This window comes from Camelus dromedarius, chromosome 34, assembly GCF_036321535.1.
Source record: "Camelus dromedarius isolate mCamDro1 chromosome 34, mCamDro1.pat, whole genome shotgun sequence".
Taxonomy (NCBI): domain Eukaryota; kingdom Metazoa; phylum Chordata; class Mammalia; order Artiodactyla; family Camelidae; genus Camelus; species Camelus dromedarius.
Window position 1 is genome coordinate 3,155,348 of NC_087469.1, and position 21,186 is coordinate 3,176,533.

At 47.5% G+C, this 21,186-nt stretch overlaps 1 protein-coding gene across 5 annotated transcripts in view; it reads left to right on the forward strand.

The window, feature by feature from the left end:
- Positions 1 to 21,186, forward strand: part of FDX1 (ferredoxin 1) — a 130,765-nt gene extending 109,579 nt beyond the window's left edge. For 2 of the 5 annotated variants that reach the window (XM_064482027.1, XM_064482021.1), the window contains one exon: positions 19,474 to 21,186. In XM_064482027.1, the coding sequence (XP_064338097.1) occupies positions 19,474 to 19,738 (265 nt within the window). In that variant the 3' untranslated portion in view covers positions 19,739 to 21,186. Of the gene's footprint in view, positions 1 to 14,742; positions 18,360 to 19,473 lie in introns of those variants that run through there. The other 3 variants (XM_064482022.1, XM_064482024.1, XM_064482023.1) reach the window with 3 other exon arrangements.

Here is a 21,186-nt window from a genome sequence, read left to right on the forward strand (position 1 = left end):
AAAGGGCTAAGTCTGGAGGCTGAGGCACTGCCTACAGGAGAAACAGTAATAATAATGATAATGGTGACCATTTATCGAGTCTTTACTCGTGTTGTGTTATACACATTGCATGCATTAATTCATTTAATCCTCATGAAGAGCTGTGAGGTGGATGTTATATTTCCCCGCTGAGGAAACTGAAGCTCAGAAAGGGCACCTAGCTTGCCCATGGTTACACAGCCAGCAAGACACAAGGACTTGCAGGCAGCGTTTCCAGCCTCTTGTAGTAGGAAGGTGCAAGCAACGGATTTTTCCTTCTATCACAGCTGTGCTCAGGGTCAGTCACTGCCTTAGGCACTGTGTACTGAAGTTCAAAGCATAAAAAACCTGACTGTCCTTGAAAGTGTAAAAGATGGGAAGGATCTGGTGGCTGATCGAGGAACAAGATATGACCATGAGGCAGCAGTAGCACACAGTCTTTATTTGGCTGATGCTTTAACACATTTGCATGTAGGGGAGCTCCCTTACGATAGGAGACCCTCCAGGCTACAGTGTGGGGACCTCCACTCAGACAAGGAGAAGAGAAAGGGGACTCCCAGGGGAGAGGGGGTCAGAGAAGGGGTTTACATGTCTAGGTGATGTCACTCAAGTGGAGCCTCTGGGTCAGAGAACTTGGAAGGGCGGTGACGGCTTGGGGTCTTTTTAGCCACAGGGTCCATCTTATCTGTGGCTAGTTAATGTTGGGCAAGTGTCATAGGTTATGCAAAGCAGACAGGCTCTAAATCTGCTTATTTGGGGTTGAGGATTAACAGACACCCTCACTATATATAAAATAGATAAACAACAAAGACCTACTGTACAGCACAAGGAAGTATATTCAATTTCTTATAAATAACATTCAATGGGAAAGACTATGAAAAGAAAAAAAATATATGTATGTATATGTATAACTGAATCACTTTGCTGTACACCTGGAACTAACCCTATATATCAACTACAGTTCAGTTAAAAAAAAAAAATCTACATATTTGGGCTATGTTTAAGACAATTGGAAGGGTACAAATTTGAGTTCGGTGTTATCAGGATTTTGAGTTAATGGGTCCTAGCCTTCTTTGCAGATGTAAACAACCCAGGAACCAATATACAAAGGCCATGTTTTGGCTCATTAGTATAACCCTCAGGGAGTTCTTAAGCCCTAAGAGAGAATCAGACCAACATTACAGGCCCCTAGAAGCCCATCCAGAGCTGCAGCAGCCCTGTTACACAGGGCGCTTCAGGAAAGGAAATGATTCGCTTAAGATGACCACTAAACATGTAGAAATTAAATAAACATTCTAAATAGAAATGTCAATAAATTTAAGCAACAAATTTTAATCAGAGCCCTCTGAATAAAAAGTAAATAAATAATATTACTTAGAAGACTTTTTTTTTTCCCTCTCAGTGCATTTGCTTGATGAGACTTTAGAAAGTCCAGGCGCCTCTCTAGAGTTGACCAGCGCCATGTATGTGCAAAAGTGGGCCTGAGCTTGGGGAGCATCGGAGGGGACTCATAATCATAGCAGCTGACAGTCACTCACCCTTACTCTGTGCCAGACTCTGCTTTTCAGAGTGTGGTCTGTGGATCAGTGCTGATCCATGATCTGTTTGTTAATGGTCTATGACAATGAGTCTAGAAGTGGAGAATAAGCACTTAGATCTAACATTGCTCCAGCTTCCAAGCATTGTTCTAGCATTTCATCTTCCTTGCATTTTATAAAAGCACCCGCCCAAGTCTGAAAAAAGAAACAACCAGAAACAAAAACAGGTTGTTTACATCAGATAGTTTGAGAAGCACTGTTTTGCAACATTGTTATTTCCGAAGGACTGATGAGGAAACAGAGGCTCAGAGGGATGAACTATTGCCCCAGTTTATACACTTGGCAAGAAGGTGCTGGGATTTGAATTCAGGTGAATGAACTTCTGTCTGCGGTCTCGAGGACCATGCTGTGAGCCCTGAGATGCTGTACCTCCCCCCATCGCGATCATGTGGCTGCAGCGACTCTGAGCAGAGTCCTTCCATTTAATGGCTCCAAAGCCCTTTCTAGAACTTGAGCTGAACTGTCACCAGGCAGGAGGTAGGCAGGGAGCTGCTGGTGGGGTCTGGCCACTGGGGTTGGGAAGGCGAGGGCAGAGGTATTTGGGTTATTCATCACTTGAGGCCAGGAAGCCAGGGGTTCCAGCCGCAGAAACGAGGGCTTCAGCACTTCGCACTAATTACTGCGGTTTCACAGCTGTGATCAATTCACATTTTCTCACTTTCTGCTCAAGTCTGGTCTACAGGGACCGATGTGAAGAGGTGTAAAAATAAGTTCTGTTTCCAGCCAGATTAATGACGGGCTCTGCCGAGGCCGCCGTGCGCCTGCCTGGCCTGCAAGATGGATTGGCTCAGGCCCCCCCAGGGCCAGCTGCAGGAAGGCCACGCTGGCCGGCACAGGGCTGCCCGAGGGGGCACAACTGAAGCCAAGAGGCGGCCACCCTGTCCAGAGCCCGGTCATGACTTGGTCTGCAGCCCCCACTTGAAGGCCCTTCCTCCCTTTCCCCACCCACCCAGCTCAGTGATGTGCTGGGAAGATGCAAATGAGACAAGTCTGTAAAACACCCAGGACAGGAAGCAGGAGGTTGGTGATGCCCAGCCAAGGTAGCTGTTACTATTGTTAGTGGTATTATTAGCGCTGCTTACTTTTATTACTAATTTTTGTAAACACCTCTCTCCTCCTACTAAACGTTGAGCTCTTTGGGAGTGGGGACTGTTCCTAATTTCCTTTTATCTCTGGGACCTCGCCTGGTGCCGGGCACACCATAGATGCTCTGTAAATGCTTGTTGACTGAATACATCAGTTGATTAAATCAACTCCAGTTCCCATTACTTCTTCCTTCTAACGCCTTCATTTCACTTGTTGCTGGCTTTCTTCCCCCATCATATCCATGTCCTATAAATAACTCACTCGTCCCCAGGCGGGCTTGCCCCACTATTCCTGGGAACCTGGCCTCCAGTCCCTTTGTTAAGCAAAACAGCTTTCAGTCAGGGATGCCCCTACCCTTTCTGTTCGTTCACACGCATCGATTCAGTCCATCATGAGTGTGTTTGGATCAGGCACTGAGTTAACAGCTGGAGGACACAGTCCCTGCCTTCATGTTGTGTTCTGATTTGGGTGAGCACACAGCAGGGCCCCGATCCCAGGCTTGAGGGGCTGGGGAAGAGGTCCCAGAGCGGGGAGGGTGGCTCGGCGGAGGGGCTGTGGGATGAACTGGAGGAGGGGAGAGGGGGGCTGGGGAGGTGAGCAGGAGCCAGACAACAAAGGCCTTGTGAGTCCCAGCAGGAAATTCAAACTTTATCCTGGAACCGGTGAGGAAAGTCAGGTTGGGTGGGGGCGACACACTCGAGAAAGAGTCTGGAGGCTGACTCTACTGGATTTGCAGGGTAGACAGCTCACATTCACTGCAGAGTGGGGGATGGGCTGGAAGAGAGAAAGTCTGGGGGACAGAGATAGAGGTTAGATTTTGGTAGATTGGGTTTGCTTCTACGAACAGCCTGAAAATCCAGCACCCTCTTGGCTGCCACAGCCAGAATCCTGACAGGCTTTTTTTTTTTTTTTTTTTTAACTGAACAAACAGCTGCACAAACTCTGATCTAATCCACAAACTACTTAAATAAATTATGTGTGTCAATACTCCAAAGGCAGGCAATATGACACAATGTATTTCATAAGGTGGTGAGTGAGGGGGCTGTGGGCATCACCCACTGCATGTGTGTGTGTGTGTGTGTGTGTGTGTGTGTGTGTGTGTGTGTGTGTGTGTGTGTGTGTTGGGGCAGAGCCCAAGTCAGTGTGCAGTCCTTGCATGAATGATTTTCAAGCTGCTCACTGAATTATGAAGTCCAGAAATGACACTTCTGAGAAACAGCTATGGAGATTGGCTCACTCCGCCTCAAGTCAAGAAGTCGCAGGTGGTGGGGCAGAGGGGAGGCCGGGGGCTACTTACAGCCTCCTGTGTGTAAAGAGACAGATTTGCCGGTGACAGAGGTAAACCAGGTTTCCTATTCCTGCTGACAACAGGGGATCAATACACTTAAAATTCAATTGTTGGAATGAAATATTTTGGCTGAAACAAAGTTTTCCTGGGAATTTGTGAGGTCTCCTTTTGGGGTGTCCTGGAGGAGAGGACAGGGAGTGGCTTCCTGAGAGCAGGAGTCCCTGCCCCTGCTGGGAAGGCAACTCAGAGCCTGAAAGTGGCCAGAACGATCCAGGTCGTCCTGCAACAACCAGAATGGTCCAGAATGACCCAGAGCTTGCAGAGAAGCCGCTGCCATGGCCAGACAAAGGATAGGGGCGGATGGGGGGGGGGTGACACCTCGAGACAAAGGTTTGGGTCATCCCAGAATGGGCTGAAGTGCACTGAGCACCAGCTGTGTGCCGGGCGCCGGCTGAGGTATCTGCCCTGCCTGGTTTTACTGATGCCTCCGAGCAACGTCTTGTGATCAAACTATGAATAACCCCAGTTTACAGAGGAGCAAACTGAGGCTGAGATAAGCTAAGTAGCTATTCTACGTCCCCAGGGTAAGTCCGTTCTGGGGTTCTGTAGCCTTCAGCCTCAGTCTGCTTCTTCCTTCTGGGGAAACACGTGGATGGGGGAAGGGGACAGGGCGGACTGGACTCTCTCCAGCAGCAGCTCTGGGACAAGATGGCCTAGATGTCAGGGGCCATCCTGGCTCCTGTCCTGGTTCCCGAGCCACTATCCAGCACCCATCTAATGAATTTCCTTTGGGCTGATGTTAGCCAGGATTCTGTCCCTTGTAGCCGGTGAGCGCTGGCTGACAAAATTGCAGGTTGGCCAGCAGAAGCACCCGGGTTTGGATCCAGGCGACCTGACTCCGAAGCCTCTTGATGGCTCCAGACTGTGCCGGGGGCAGAGCTGCCTCTGTGCTCCCCTCATGTGGAAGAAAGAGACCCTGCAAGAGCCCAGGAGACTCACTGGGAGTTGCCCAAGAGCCACGGCTGCTCTGCCCATCAGTGCGTATTGACAGCTAAGATTCCAAGTTTCCAAGTTACGTGCTCGCCTTCCCGCTTACATCTTCGGAGTGTTTATATCTTATGAGTGAAGCACAGGGGTGGTGACCTCGGTCCCATCTCCTAATGGCTATGCCCCTGCTCAGGCCAAGAGTTCAGCCCTTAGAGTGGTCCCCGGAAGCCACAGCCAGAGCCCACCTTACCCTCAGCACTTTGCTGGGACTTGCCTTCCCCACAGAGTCCATTGGCTTCTTTGCTCCCTCCCTCTGGCTCCTAAGCTGTGGTGTGATGCCATGCACGGTCAGCAGCTTCCTGCCTGCCCTCTTTCCTGGAAGGAAGGCTTAGTTCCGAGGTGAAGGAACGTGGTGTTTCAGGAAGCCCGTGGGAGACAGAGAGTGGTTGGGGCTGCACTTGAACTTGCCTGTGAGATGTTGGTCTCACTCTGCTGCCTCCATGCAATGGTTTTCCACTTGTGTCAGCGTCTCTGGTTCCCCTAAAGATTGTCCTGCCCAGTTGGCCAGATCTGCTCACAGGCAAGCCGATTTGGTCAGGAAAATGCCAGTTTGATCATTTTCTAGCCTGGTGTGTTTCCTTTGCCCAACCTGAGTTTCTTCCGTCTGGCTCTGAATTTTTTCCTATTTTTCCTGGCTTGTTGCACGGCTCGCTGGCCCATCTCTTGGGCATGAGGCTTCCTCGAGTCCAGCATACTGTGTCCTGGGAAGCCAGCAGGGAGGCCTGAGGTAGAAAATGGGACTTTAAAAAAAAAAAAAAAAAAACCATTTACTTCAAGAGCAAGCAGGCTCTTGAATTTGTGATTCAGCGAACTCATCCAGCAATGTGGAAGAGATTAGCTCTCCATTACTCCAAACTTGAAAAGCAAAATAAATACTAATGGACCGAAGCAATCAGTTCATTAATCTTACGATGCCGTTTCTTTTCTTTGATACCCTGTATAATTGATTACATTCTATTTACTTTTATTTCATTTTTGAATAAGTGATATATGCACATGGTTTACGAATCTGTAAGTATAAAAACTTTGTGTAGTGATAAATTTCCCTCCCAACTTTGTTCCTCATCTGCCCTGCCCCACACAGTCACAAATTTTAATGTTTTAAAATGACTAAAGTCTATCTTTCAGACTTATGTTTGTTCTCTCTTAGGCTTAGTTTTAACTTAATTTTATCTGACAGATTTAAAAAAGACTCTGTTTTCTCACATTATCTGCTGAGATGATCAGTGCTTTGAAAATAAAGAAAGTTACATAACAGAGAGCCTGCAATCTTTGAAATTCTTGTCTCGGGTGTTTTTACAAAGCAGAGTCTCCACTGATTTCAGATGACCTGATAGGAAGTTTTGTGTCTCGAAATCCCAGAAAGATGCATTGAGTGTCCACTTGAATCTTAAGGAACACAGATCAATGGCCGATACCATGGAAAAGTTATCCGCAGTGGCGCTCACATGGTAAAAGCCCTAAGGAGAATCTCTGGCCAGTCATGCCCTTTGTCCACTCAGGGTTTCAAACTGTCAGCAGCAGCATGTGACCAGAGAGATGTCAGGGGCGACTGTCTCCTTGGGAAATGCCTTCAGTTGGGATCAACAAATATGTCCTTCGCATCATCACTTACCACATGCTGCCCAGGTCAGTGAAGGGCAGAAAATGGCTGAAAGGTAGTTCGAAAGTTGGATGTTTTGGCTGGAAGTGGGTGTGGAGAGGAGGAGAGAGAAAGAGAGAGGATGGGAGAGAGAAAGAACAGCAGGAAGCAGAGACTTTCCACGCTGGCAACACAGGAGAAGCAGCTAGGGAACCTTGAAAAGCTCTCGGTCCCCAAGTCTCACATCCTAGAATCCTGATTTAGGTGATTTGGAGTGGAGTCCAGGTATGACTATGTTTTTAGAGCTTCTCTAGATGATTCTACTGGGTCGCCAGATGACAAGCCACTATGCTGAGGTCATCAGAGTCCAAAATATTTACCTTGAGTGGCACCGAGATACAAAGGCAGGTTATTCCAACTTGTGTGGTGTGGGTTTCATAGACATCAACTTGCTTTGCTACCAGAGAGTAAAGTGAACAGTAAAAATGCTTTTTCCCCTCATGGATCTAGATAAAGTCATCTGCTATTTATTTGACTTTGAGTGTGTACCCCAGAGCCAAGGACAAAACTAAAAGACGCAGCACAGGACTCAGCTCCCTTGCAGTTTGGCATAACGTGGATAGTCTGAACCTTCATGGTTTGGTGTCTTGCTCTTCTCCTCTGGGTTTCCCTCCCTGCCCTTCTCTGTAAGATGGTCATTACCTTCTTTTCTTCCTACCTGTAAAGAAATCTGTTCGGAGCTCCCTGCACCCCAGGGAGAACCTTCCAAACTGGTCCCTGCTCTTGGAGAATCAGCGTGCATGGCTCCGAGAAGATGAATAAAGGGTGTAACTTTATTTCATCCAGTGTTTCCCAAGCTTATTTGACTTCAGATCACTGTTTTGTGTTCATGGGAGAGAAATGAGATGCTCCAAAGACCGAAGCTCACATCTTTTTTTTTTTTTTTCTTTGAAGTGCAGTCAGTTACAATGTGTCAATTTCTGATGTACAGCACAATGTCCCAGACATGCATATACATACATATGTTTGTTTTAATATCCTTTTCCATTAAAGGTTATTACAAGATATTGAATATAGTTTCCTGTGCTATACAGACGAAACTTTTTAAAATCTGTTTTTATGTATATATTGGCTAACATTTGCAAATCTCCAACTCCCAAATTTATCCTTTCCCACCCGCTTTCCCCCAGTAATCATAAGATTGTTTACTATGTCTGTGAGTCTGTTTCTGTTTTGTAGATGAGTTCATTAGTGCCCTCTTCTTTTCTTTTTTTCAGATTGCACATATGAGTGATATATGGTATTTTTCTTTTTCTTTCTGGCTTACTTCACTTAGAGTGATGATATATAGGTCCATCCATGTTGCTGCAAATGGCATTATTTTTATTCTTTTTATGGCTAAGTAGTATTCCATTGTATAAATATACTACAGCTTCTTTAGCCAGTCACGTCGATGGACATTTATGTCACTTCCATGTCTTGGCGATTGTATACGATGCTGCTATGAACTTTGGGGTCCAAGCTTACATTCTGAATGAAGCACTTACTAGCGTGTTAGCTGGTTTCTAAGATGGCCCTCAAGGACTGTCACTTGTGATGTTTATGCCCCTGTCTGGTCCCCTTCTATGTTGAATCAGGGCTGACCTGTGTGGCCAGTGTAACACTGTATAAGTGATGGTGCATGATTTTCAAAGTTAGCTAACAAAGGCAGTTGTGGCTTCTGCCTTGTCTTCTGGGTTTGCTCACTCTGGGGGAAGGCAGCCACCAGGATGTGAGGGCACTCAAGCAGCTCTGGGATGAGGTCTACATGGGAGGGGAAGCGAGGACTCCCATCAACGGCCAGATCTTCCCTGATTGATGTCTTGACTGCAACCTCATGAGAGATTCTGAGCCAGAAGTGCCATCTAAGCTGCTCACATATTCCTGACTCACAAAGATTGTGAGAGATGGTAAATGTCTATTGTTGTTCTAAGCCATGATGTTTCGGAATAATTTGTTATTCAGCGATAGATAACCAACATAATGAGAGATTTTACCTTTGGGTCTCAGTTTCCTCACCTGTAAAGTGGGTACTACAGTACCTTTCTCATGAAGTTATTGTGCCAAATTTTAAAGGAGAAAATACCATTCACTGGTGGGGACCCTCCAAAGTTTAATAGGTATTTCCTCCTGTTAGGTGGCAGAAAACTGACGTGGGGTGAGTGGACGGGGCTTGGAGAGTTCCACACCAGTTTCTAGGCATTAAAGACCTTATTGTCCACATGAGTCCCACAACCATTCCAACTCACTGGGAACTGTGGCAGATTGGGGTTTGTGGGTAAGAATAGTGAGAATGAAGAGAAAAAATGCCAGGTTAGAGTTCTGGATCCAGGGACCCACACATGGACCACCACCTGGCCTCCACCCATCTTCTGAACTCCAGGCCTGGAAAGCCAACCACCAATTGGACAGCTCCATAACCAATTCATCGCAGGCTCTTCTAAACTTTCTCCTCCTCTGGTGTTTCCTGTTTCGGTGAATTAATGAGCCATTAACCACCCAGTCCCTGAGCCAGAAACTCGAGGGTTACCCTGTACCCAGCTCTAAACCTCAGTCACCCACCATGTCCTGTACATTCTCATGTTAAATATCTCTTCTTAGTCGGTCCCCCTTTTCTATCCCCACTGCTCCTGCCTTGGTTCTGAGGATCCTCCTCTCTTTCCTAAGCTACCAAGAGCTTCCCCAGAGTTTCTCTGCATACACTCCCCTAATGAGCTTTGGAAAATGCAAATCTCTCCGGGCTAAAATTCCTCAGTGACTCCTGATCCCATAAGACTGAGTCATAGATCCATACCATTGCACACAGGGACCTGGCGATGGGCCCCTGCCGCCTTCTGTGGCTTCACCTTTGACCTGCACCCAGCTCACATCCTTCAATTCAGCCACGATGAACTCCACGCTATTCTACTGTGAGGTTTCATGCCTGCCCAGGGCCCTTCTCCCACCATCCTCCCTGCCTAGGAAGTTCTTTCTTACTCACTGTTCCACCCACCCTACAAACACCCCCTCAAAAGCACCTTGAAGTCTTCAAAGAAAGTCTTGAAAGGTCTTTTAAGATGCAGTGCAAGCACCAGAGGCTTGTCGAAGCCTTTCCCGACCACCCCCCGTCCTCTCTGGGTTGGATGAGTGTCTCCATGGTGGGTGTTCCCCATTTCAGCAGTAACTGGCTGACTGGGGGCGGGTGTAGGGGGATGGAGTTTGAGTCTGTTAGGAGATGGTATGAAAAATTTGCTCAGCGGAAACTGTCAGTGGGAGGGAGGGTGATCCAGGATTAACTCTATTTTGGATTTGGCACCAGTACTTTGGCCCCTGGCCTACGTGAAACTAGAGGGAGCCTGGAGGGGGTGAGGCCGCTGGCTGGGAGAACTCTGTCTGTGAGACAGCAAAGGCTGACAGACACCCGCTCTGGCCCCTACAACCCTCCATGCTCTGGCCCCTCCAACCCTCCATGCTCTGGCTTTGGGGTTTGTGGAAATTTCAATGTGAATGTGGGAGAAGGGAGTATGGAGGCAGCAGAGAGAAAAGGAGGAAGAAGACAGATTCTTGAGCAATGCAACCAGCGGCTGGGAGCAGGCAGCCCTCAGAGGGGAGTGCAGGGACAGGACTCTGGGTGGGAAAGGGGTGGGAGAGCATCACCCCATTTAAAGACCCTTTTCCAGGCTACTGGACATTCAGGTTTGCCCCTCCTTGCACCACCGGTCAGAATCCTATGTCCAGGTTGCCTTGAAAAAGCAAAGGTGTGCCTGGAGCACATTCACCTCCTGACTCCAGTCACTTATCCGAGACACTCTGAGGCCCCTTTCTCCACAGCGGACACACTTATCTTGCAAACGAGAGAAAATTGGACATCAGAAAAGGAACCTGCCGCGTGTGCTCTCTGCTGGCTTGGAGAGGGTCCAGCGCAGGCATTGGCTGGGAGGCCCTGGCTCCGTTCTGCTGGGATGCGCTCGTGCGCTGATGGAGGTGCCTGCCCGAACATAACCAATTCAAAAAGAAGTTAACTTCTCCTGAAGAGTTTCACGTAATTGGAAACATGCATCCTGGCAAGGAGGGATGGAGAAATTCTTGGTACGGCTCCAGCCTAAAGGCCAATCTATCAACGGCAGGGTCCTGACAACGGCTGGTGCACTGCAGCCTGGCGGGTCTGCAGGGAGATGCAGCCTAGTCTCAGCCCGCCCGGAGGCAGCGCGGGAGCAGGGCTGCAGCTCCTCACAGAAAGGCAGAAGAGAGAGCTCCATAAAGGAAAAAGGGAGGATGGAAAATATGGAATTGTTTTCCCTACAGTGATGGCAAACTCTTTTCCAACGAGAAATGTGGCTTAGACTGGTGACAGGTCAATATCATGCTGTGGTACGTGGGTGACAAGGATGTTTGTTGTCCATATCGTGTGGCATAGGAGAAAGCAGTGGGGTTCTCTGCTACTTGTTAATGAGTCTCTCTAAGCCTGCTTCCTCAGAGATAATTGAGGCACTGGTGCTGTCCCTGGGTTAAAAAAATGACTTAACACAACATGCCTAGTGCAATTACTGGCATTCCAGAGTAATGATAACCTTGCAAGTTGATGACTTGACTCCCTCCCACTAGTTGTAAGATCTCATCAGCCAGCTAATGGGGGGAGAGGAGACACCACTGGACCAAGCCGGAAGGTCCCTGGGCCACGTTGGTGCCCTGGGGCTCTGCGCTGCTCACACACTTTCCAGGCCTCTGGGCTCCCTCCTGAGGGCTCTGTGATGCTTCTGCTGGGCTGGGCTCTCCGCTGCTCCTGGCCTCACTCTCAGGGCTCCGGCTCAGCCTCCCCCGGATCCTGACGGCCACACCTCTGTTCTCTGTGCTTCTCACCTGACACTAACCAGGCTGCTCTGACCTCCCAAAGCTGCGGGGGTCTTCACTCACCCCTTCTCCAGCTGCTCCCTTCCCCCAATTTCAAGAAGTTTCCAGGAACCATTATAGGGACCAACTTCCTAAGGAAATAGAAAGTTCTCCTGAGGCAGCCTGCCCTTTCAGGCCTGACGACATTCCTGGATTGGAGAGAAAGAGTGAAGTCCTAATCTTTGGGACGCCCAGGCCTGGGTTTGAATTCTGCTCACTTACGGGCCAGCTGTGTGACTTTGGGCAAGTCATGTCTCTGGACTTTGGTTTCTTCAATTGTAAAATAAGAGTAAAAACAACCTCATGGTGATAGTGTGAAGATTTAATTAGGATCCAACACTGGGGAGATGTTCAGTAAGTGTACTCCAGGAAGCCTGGGTGAACAGCAGCATGGCGGGTGGGAGTGGGGTCCTCATGGCAACACGCTGTCCAGGATGAGCTGTGGGAGAGGATGGAGAGGTGTGCTGTGCTCTGAGCCTGTCTCCCCTCCAGCTTCTTCCCAGGCCCTGCTCTGGCCATGGCACCTGTGTGGATGGAGGGACAGGGGCCTCTGCAGCTGCCACAGCCTTTCCCTCTCTGAGCTGGAGCCAGGCTGGCTGTTTCCTCAGAGCCCCGGTGCTCCTGCCCACGTGGCAGCGACCTCCCGGGTAACAGCAGATCCTCCAGCCCCGGCAGCCCACCATGAAAGGGGCTGTGACGGGGCTTTTATCACTTGGCTGAGGCCCTGGGGCTGTGGTGCCCCTGGTGTCTAAGTTAGTTATTGGGACCCTGGTTCTGACACAGGGACACAAAGCTTGGAAACCAGGCCCGGGAAAACCAGCAGTCAGATAAAGTTGAGATGCAGGGAGTGGGTCCAGAAGAATGTGAACTAAGAGAAAGGGGAAAGGGCCCGTGTGTATAAGGCCCCCTTGCTCCTGGCACTGCACGAGCATTTTATACATATTTGCATCTCATTTATGTTTCTACACCAATTCTATAAAGTAAGCACTCTCACCAGTCCCATTTTAAAGATGAAGTTAAGGCTGAGAACTTATGTGACTTGCTCAAGGTCACCCAACTCTAATTCCTAGGGTCAAGATTTGAATCTAGGTCCTTCACAGCTTAAGCACGAACCCACTAGGCCATATGGGGCGTCAATTCTCTCAATAGCCTTGCAACGTGTGGGCATCACCCTCTTCTTACTCTTGTGAGAACTAAGACCCAGACTTACCCAGGGATTCCCAGCAGGACTTTGAAGCCAGGTCCGGCTCATGCCGGAGCCTGAGTGAGAGCAGTACCCTCATCCTTCTCCCGGGTTCCCTCAGGACAGGGCACGCACAAGTGGAATTTTGTGGTCCCTGATTACTGAAGACTTTGAATCATTTTCAATAATACTGACCACTTCTGTCCACTTAGTAAAATAAATTTAACATCAAGAGGAAGCCTAGAATTTATGAGGGATTTGTTTAATCTGGTACCTTATTACAAGAGCCATTTCAACTCACTGAAAGTATGTAAAGTATTTTGCATTTAAGCAAATAAAAGTCTTATGAGTCCACTGATAATTATGCAACCTCAAATTTATGGTTCCTAGGTTTCATTAGATGAAATGTGAAGTATAACAACAAACTTGTAAGATTATGACACATTGAAAGAGGAATGTGAAATGTTTATTAAAGCAACAGGCATTGTTGAAAGCGCTTGGGGAATCTTAATACTTGAGGATGAGAATGAAGAATTTTGAGCAAACACCAGCATTACTTTCTCCTCTGTTGCCATATTCATTAACGTCTGTCACAAAAGGTCAAGAGACCCAGACAATTTGCATAAAAATATAATTAACAACCAGAAGAAGGTGAGTCGGGGAACCAGGCCCAGGGGAGGTACGAAATACCTTTAGAACGTCCAGAAGTCTCCCTCTTCATTTGTGTGGGCCAGGAGCTCAGAGTCAGTCTGGGGCTATTTCTCAGGTCAACGTTAGAATATGCCTCTATGAAGGCCCTGAAAAGGTGAGTTTTCACCAATGTCCCCCTCTGAAGGTGGTGGTGAATGAAGTCTTTTACAAATCCATATGTTGCCATCACTGTGTCCCCTCATCTCAAAAATCATACAATTTTGGACCTTTTCTTCAGCGAATATTATCTTTTAATAGGTACATTTTAGCGAAACTGGGGCCCACCTAGACTAGTCTTTGGAAGGCAGGTGATGGGATTACTTGGAGCAGCGCCCCTTAGCTCTTCAAGTCACTCCTGCTGTTTGAGTTTTCCCCACTGAGGTCCATCTGGCAGGGCCCAGAGATCAGCCCCACCACTCACTCCCCATCCTTGAGCTGTGCCCTGTCCAAGTGCCTGCCCTGCACGATCAGAACCCATGATTGTGTTTTATGCCACTAAGTTTGGGTGGTTTGTTAAGGAGCCACAGATAACCAGAACACGGTAAAGTCTCCTCAGTTTTCAATGCAACAGCTAATTCAAGATTTTAAGACAACAGTCATGCAACCCTGCCGCTCAATGCAGCTGCCCAATCTGTCCCCTAGGACACCAGTGTGAGCCTTCAGCTTGGAGAAATTATAAATGGTGGGCAGTCGATGACAAATGGGACTGCAAGAGAACCAGCAGGGAATGCAGACAGGTCTTGCAGAGAGGTGGCAGGCCCAGTGGGGTACCCAGAATTACAACAGGTTTTTAAAGAGTGATGTTAAATAAATGAGGGCTCTCACTGGGAGGCTGGAGAACACTGACCATTCTGCAATACACTGGGTCTCAGGCATCAGATACTTAGGCCCTCAGGAATCCATGCCAGCAAACCACTAATAGCTGTTTTTTACTCCACAAATACCAAATATTTGTTCCCTGCAGGGAACTTCAGTCTGGAGGGTCTCATTTGTGTCTCCTTTGCCAGGGAGTAGCCAACTGCTCAGTTTTCCCAGGTTTAGTTGTGCAAAAGCGCTGTGTTGGACAAGATAGGGACCAGTGTCCTAAGGACACTGAGTCATTGCAGTAGAATCTGTGTCAACAAAGCTGCATGGACTCAGGGAGGCATTTGTCACACATTCCTGCCTGGGCAGGCCTGGTTCATCTTATGGTTAGCTTGTTTCCAGTCACCCTTAGGATTGTGAAATCCGTTTACAGAAGATCGCACATCAGCTACAGTTAACAAAGTGTGAGGGCCATTCCTAAAGAGCTAAGTCTTGGAACAAGGAGAGAGCTGCTCATTCAGCCTCTTTTGTTTTATAGGCTGAGAGATCCAGACCCACGGTGGAGAAGGAGCTGCCCCAAGGCCGCACAGCCAGTTGCTGAGCAATTGGCCCCGGAGCTTAGCTGGCCCGACTTTTGTTGTGCAGCCAGCTCATTCTTCTGTGCCTTCACCAGCTTGATGTGTGACTTCATCTTAAAGGTCTTCAGAGAAGACTTTGTAGCCTTCTTCAAGATTTCAATAACATGTGAAGATAGCAGAGTTTTCTAAGAAGCCTGATTTTTTCTAAACCACTCTTTCATATTTCACTATCTGTACAGGACTGTTGTGGAAATATTTTATGTTGCCTTCCCAGCTCTGACGGCCACTGCTGATGCGGTGGGCTTATGTGGCTATATTTGTTCCATAAGACCTAGCTTTCTACTCCCCTCCAATTCATAACTTATTGGACCCAGGAGAGCTAGTCCATCAACTGGGCGGAAACCAATGCTTCTCTCCCTCAAAACTTGTTGCTTGAGTTGGAAACCATGGATCGGTAGTAAGGAGCATCTGATTGGAAAGGCCATACAGAATAATAGCCATTATTTTCTGCCACATGCCAACTGCAGGGCAAGCAGTAAGATCTGCAGACGTGCACTGAAAAGTGATGGTGGCAAAGGGGGATGGAAACCCGCAGAAAGAAGTGGAGGCAGGGATCTTGGGGGCTAGCGGGGGTGAAGGAGAGCACAGTTGTCTGGGGCCCTGGGGCTCCCAGTGCCAATTCTGTACCCAGGGGTCCAGATGGCCCCACTCTGCTTGACCCAGCTCTTTCTCACAGCCAGCTGACCCATCCCACATTGCACCTTCCCTGAGTAGGCTCACAACCTAACAGTGGAGATAAATTATGTAATTGAATACCTGTAGATCCTAATTTGGCAAGTCTGGAAAGGAACTGAATGGTGTATTTTAAGACTCCTCTTCCCAATTCTGAAGACCAGCCAAGATCAAAAACGTTGCCCTCTACACAGTGGAATACTACTCACCCATAAAAAAGAATGAAATAACACCATTTGCAGCAACATGGATGTCCCTGGAGAATGTCATTCTAAGTGAAGCAAGCCAGAAAGAGAAAGAAAAATACCATATGATATCACTTCTATGTGGAATCTAAAAAACTGACACAAATGAACTTATTTACAAAACAGAAAAAGACTCAGACATAAAGAACAAACTTATGGTTACCAGGGTGGGAAGGGAGTGGGAAGGGATAAATTAGGAGTTCTGGATTTGCAGCTACTAACTACTATATATAAAATAGATAACAAGTTTCTACCATATAGCACATGGAACTTTATTCAATATCCTGTAATAAGCTATAATGAAAAAGAATATGAAAAGGAATATATGTATGTATATGTATGACCAGAATATTATGCTGTATACCAGAAATGGACACAACATTATAAACCAACTAAACTTTAATTAAAACAGCAATAACATGTTAATACACATCCCACAGCCCCCCCTCAATTGCCCTGAGGAACAAAGTCCTGGCCTCTTGTAAGCCCAACTTCGATACACTTACCTCTCCACCAGTCCTGCCTCAGAATTTATGGTTTTGAAACTCAGATACTATCACTGAAAAAACTTTCCCCTTTCAGAGAGAGACTGTCTCTGACACCCAGCAGCATGGAGTCCCCTCAGGAGTGTCCTCCGGGGGAGTCTCTATCCCTTGCCACCAGCTGCATGTGCCCCTCCCCCTCCCCTCCTCCCACCATTAAGTGTGGTTTCTCCCCCTGCCCCAACCCCTCCCCCTCCCATTTACAACTGAGCCTTTCTGTGCCCCAGGACCACCTCTGTTAGTTAACAAGAGTTTTTCTTGAGAAGCTGGGGCAAAACAGAAGACATTCTAGCCTAAAGGGGGAAGAAGTAATGATCTGATTTTTCACTCTCTGGACTTTCCTTGTGTCCTAAAGGGCTTGTGTTTCCTTGTGTTTCTCAGGGGCTACCCCAGGTCCTCCCCTGCCGCTTGCCCTGTGTTTCCTGCATCAAGCTGATTCCCAAAGAAGTTCCACCCACTCCTTCTGGAATCCTTGTTCTTTCCCACAGGGAGGACCCCACTCCCCACCTCTCCACATGTCTCCCCCCATCTGAGTCATTTAGGCTGGAAGAGCATCCTGCTGTCACAGGACAGAGGAGTCTGTTGACAGGGCTGTGCCTGGCAGTGGGGCAGGGGAGACTGGTGTTCCTGGATGCATCCCTCACGTCTAATTTTTTTTGAAGCTGCAGGCTCACTTTTATTTTTTTTGAGCCTCATAGTTAATGAAAACACCTGTCTTTTCAGGGAAGCTGTTTAGTACCATCTTAAGCCAAAATGAGAAAGAACATATTTCCTTAATTAGCAAGACACCTTCTAATTCCTCAGAGCCCTGAGCACCTGTTAGGGTGTGAAAGCATTCAGCATGTGGCTTCTGTCCTAGCCCCAGGTGGCTCCTTTAACAACACAGAAGCTATCGTATCCTCTCGGGTTGCTCTGTGACACCGGGAGGGTGTCCCACTCACACTTTTTAAAAAAAATTTTTTTTGGGGGGTTAATTAGGTTTATTTATTCATTTATTTATTTTTAATGGGGATTGAACTCAGGACAGCATGCATGCTAAGCACGCACTCTACCACTGAGCTAAAGCTGCCCCTGCCCCCGCTCTCACTTCTGATTCCTGGGTTATCCCACCTTTCCAAACGTGCTTCTTGCAGCAGCTTCCCTCCATCCTGCCTCTGTTCTAGCTGTCCCTGCTACCTTGGATACTCTTGCTCTCGTAACTTTCTACCATGCGGACTCCTGTCTCTTCTCCTGGACAGAACTAAGCATTTTATTTCCCATACAGAACCCTGCTAGGTCACTTAGTAAAAGAAAATTCTAATGTGTGATCTAGCACCGCCCCATGGAGCATTCCCTGCTGTTCCCCCTCCTCCATGAGTTTCCCCTCTGCTCCCGTAGACTCCACAACCACCTCCATGGTGCATGGATTAGAGGCAAGTTCAAGGGCTTGATGATGGAGGGGCCATGCCTTAGCAGAAGCTTAGAGCGGAAAGAATGGCAATGATACTGGGGAGACCACAGCATGATTCTAGGTGGCCCAGAGGAGCACATGGGAAGGGATAGAGCGACAGAGAGGCAGAGGAAGATGGATGGCATCAGAGCAGAGGGGGAGGGGCCGCAGCCTGGGAAGGAGAATGCTGTCCTCTAGGGACAGAGCTGGGTTCTGACACAGGGACACCTTGGAGAGAAGGGAAGATCTGAAGAGGGTGCCACATGGGTGTCTTTGGTTCTATAGATCCATGAGTTGCAAATGTTTTTGAACCGGAACTCATAACAAGAAAAACACTTTACGACCCAGCAAACACACATCAAACTCTCCCTTAAAACAATTTTCACAAAACGTGCTTATGAAGCATGGATATGTTCCTTTCTAATCTGCTCCACTCCACGTGACTCCAACTCCACTCCATCCCATTGTCTTCCATTAAAAAACTGCTGACTAGGCTCTCTGAGTTGATTGTACAACCCACTAACACGCCACAAGTCACCATTCGTGTGTGTGTACCTATGGTCTATTCCAGTATTTTTTTTTTTCTGAAACAGGCAAAGGCACAGAAAAATAAAAGACTATACTCTTCACCTAGACTCACCAGCTGTTAACCTTCCACTACATTAGCGCACACTGTGTGTCAATGTAACACACAGATATATGTGCACATATGCACATCGTCAATTGCCATTAATCCTAGTAGTCGTGGTCTACAACGTGGCAGCGAAGCCTGAATTAGCAAATGCTGAATAATTGTTTCTAAGGGAAATAAACAGTTCGGTTCCTGTGAGCCTCTGGGTACATCTTTATTACCCTTGTTTTAGGCATGTTGCTGTGTAAAGATACCATATTTACTCAGTGTAGTTGATTTATTGACACTGAACTCACAGCCAACAGCACTGTAATTTATGCCTGAACACAGCTTATCTAACCCATGTATTTCTCTGTAAAGCACATCACAGCCTTGCTGCACTCGGGAGCACCGGACAGCACTTCAGCTCTAAGCTTGAGGCCATTTTAAAAAGCAAAATCTACCCCCACCCCCCAAAAAAGGTGAAAACCGTGGCACTAAACAGCCCTTGAGGGGGACACTTGTTTACAGCCTGAAACACGTGTGAAAAGGAGGCAGAACATCGCCTTGTTCAGGAACGTGTGCCCTGGGTGATCCCAGTCCTCCCCTGCCCTGCACACAGCTATAGGTGGCCACAAAGTCACCGTAAGAATCGATTTTGAGCTTAAAAATAAATTTTAGCAAGTAGGCAAATTTGCAAGTATGGAATCTGTGAATAATGAGGATGGACTGTATATATGTTTGAAAGTTGTCGACATGATATCGCTTTACCCTTGAATGCACTTTTTCAGAGTAAGGACACCCCCGCACAGAACTCCCCTACCATTTAACCACCCAGGAAAACTAACCTTCACCCAGTAATACCATCTAATAGTCCAACTTGGCCAAGGTTCCTCAAGAATTTTAAGAGCAATTTTTGGGAGGACCAGGATCCAATCAAGGTTCATCCACACGTGGCATTTAGTTCTGTCTCTTTAGTCTCCTTTAATCTGAAACAATCTCCTACCTTTTTTTTTTTTTAATGACATTGACACTTTTGCAGAGTCCAAGCCAATTATCTCTTGGGAATGTTCCACATTCTAGATTTGTCTGATTGCTTCCTCGTGATGTGAGCTGGTGAAACCTTTTTGCAGGATTACCACCGAGGGGATTTGGGTATTTCTTTTGCTTCCCAGAAGAGGGCTCATGACGTCAGCTTCTCCCTCCACTGATGAGGCTAACTTGGATTCCTTGGTGAAGGTGATGACCCATGATTTGGAAAGCACAGCTCTAGGTAAGGTAAGTAGCCCTGTCCGCTGCCAGAGAGGGGAGACAGAGGGCCCGGGGAGGGGAGACAGGGCGGGGGTTACTGCTGGGGTGAATGGGACAGGGAGGCCTGGGGCTGAGTCCCAGCTCTGAAGAGCCACAGCCTTTCCCTGAGGGCAGAGCCCTGCACTGTCAGGGAGACTTTCGCTTGCCAAGATCGTGAAGAAACAGTGTCTGTGCCTGGGGGCTGAGTTTTAATTTCCAGCGAAATTGAGACAAAGTTCCTTTAGGCTGGATATAATTTATTTTTAAGCTTTGGGCTTGAAGTTGGAGCATGCTAAATACTTAGGAAATTGTTATGGATAGTAACAAAAGACAGAATAGCTGACACTTGACATAGTGTTTTTCCTATGCCAGGGTCACTGGATGATTTAATATTTAATATGATTGTGGTCAAACCAAGTCTGGAGCGGAGCAAGCCTGAAGCATTTCTAGCACCGCGGCCAAGTGGCCGGGAGCCCAAAGTGATATAACCGTGGTTTACTCACCAGCCTTGAGAGTCACCTCTGGGGCTGGTTGAACTCTCAGACACTGCTTGGTATTTCCCAGCAGTGATCTGTAATGCATTTGGGAAGCCTGTTTGAATCATCCAATTAGATCATGTTTTCCAAGGGGCCTGGATGGAGGAATGTGGCCCACGGCTCTGGCAGAGTTGAGCAGAGCCCCCTTCCCTCTACAAGGCGGCATCCACTCTCATTTGAATGTGGTTCATTTTGAAATCTCACAACAGCCCCATGCAGAATCTGGGGGCCGATGTTACTACTCCAGTTTGCAGATGAGGAAACTGAGGATCACAGAGGTTAAGTGACTTGGGAAAAGTCACAAAAATCCTTGAATGGCTGCCATGAACCCAGGCCTTAACTTCCTACTGTGTTTCTGGGTGTTGAGCAGGAGTGAGAGGTCATTACCTGCTTGGGAGATCCCCTCCACGAGCTGGCGTCAGCCTGTGGTCTGTGCTGGACTCCAGCAGGCCTTGTCTGGTCAGGGAGGGGGGCTGTGTAATCCGGTCAGAGGGCATCCACTAACGGTCTCTAACGACTTTCCACAGGGTCAGGAGGGCTCGCTCCAGGGGTCCCAGGAAGTTATTTAACCTTCCTCAGGATAAGTCTTCTCATCTGGGAAATGTGGCTTAAGACTGGACCTAGCTCTGGGCTCTATTATTGATGAAGATTGAGTCATTAAATGTAGAGTGCTTGCAAGATATCGAATATAGTTTCCTGTGCCATACAGAAGAAATTTGTTGTTTATCTGTTTTATATATACTAGTTAATATTTGCAGATCCTGAACTCCGAATTCATCCCTTCCCACCTCCATTCCCCCTAGTAATCATAAGATTGTTTACTATGTCTGTGAGTCTGTTTCTGTTTTGTAGTTAAGTTCATTAGTGTCGTCTTTCTTTTTTTGATCTCTTATAATGAAAAAGATGAAAATGAATATATGTATGTATATGTATGACTGAAACATTATGCTGTGCACCAGAAATTGACACATTGTAACTGATTATACTTCAATAAATGAAAGGACAGAGCTTACATCTTTA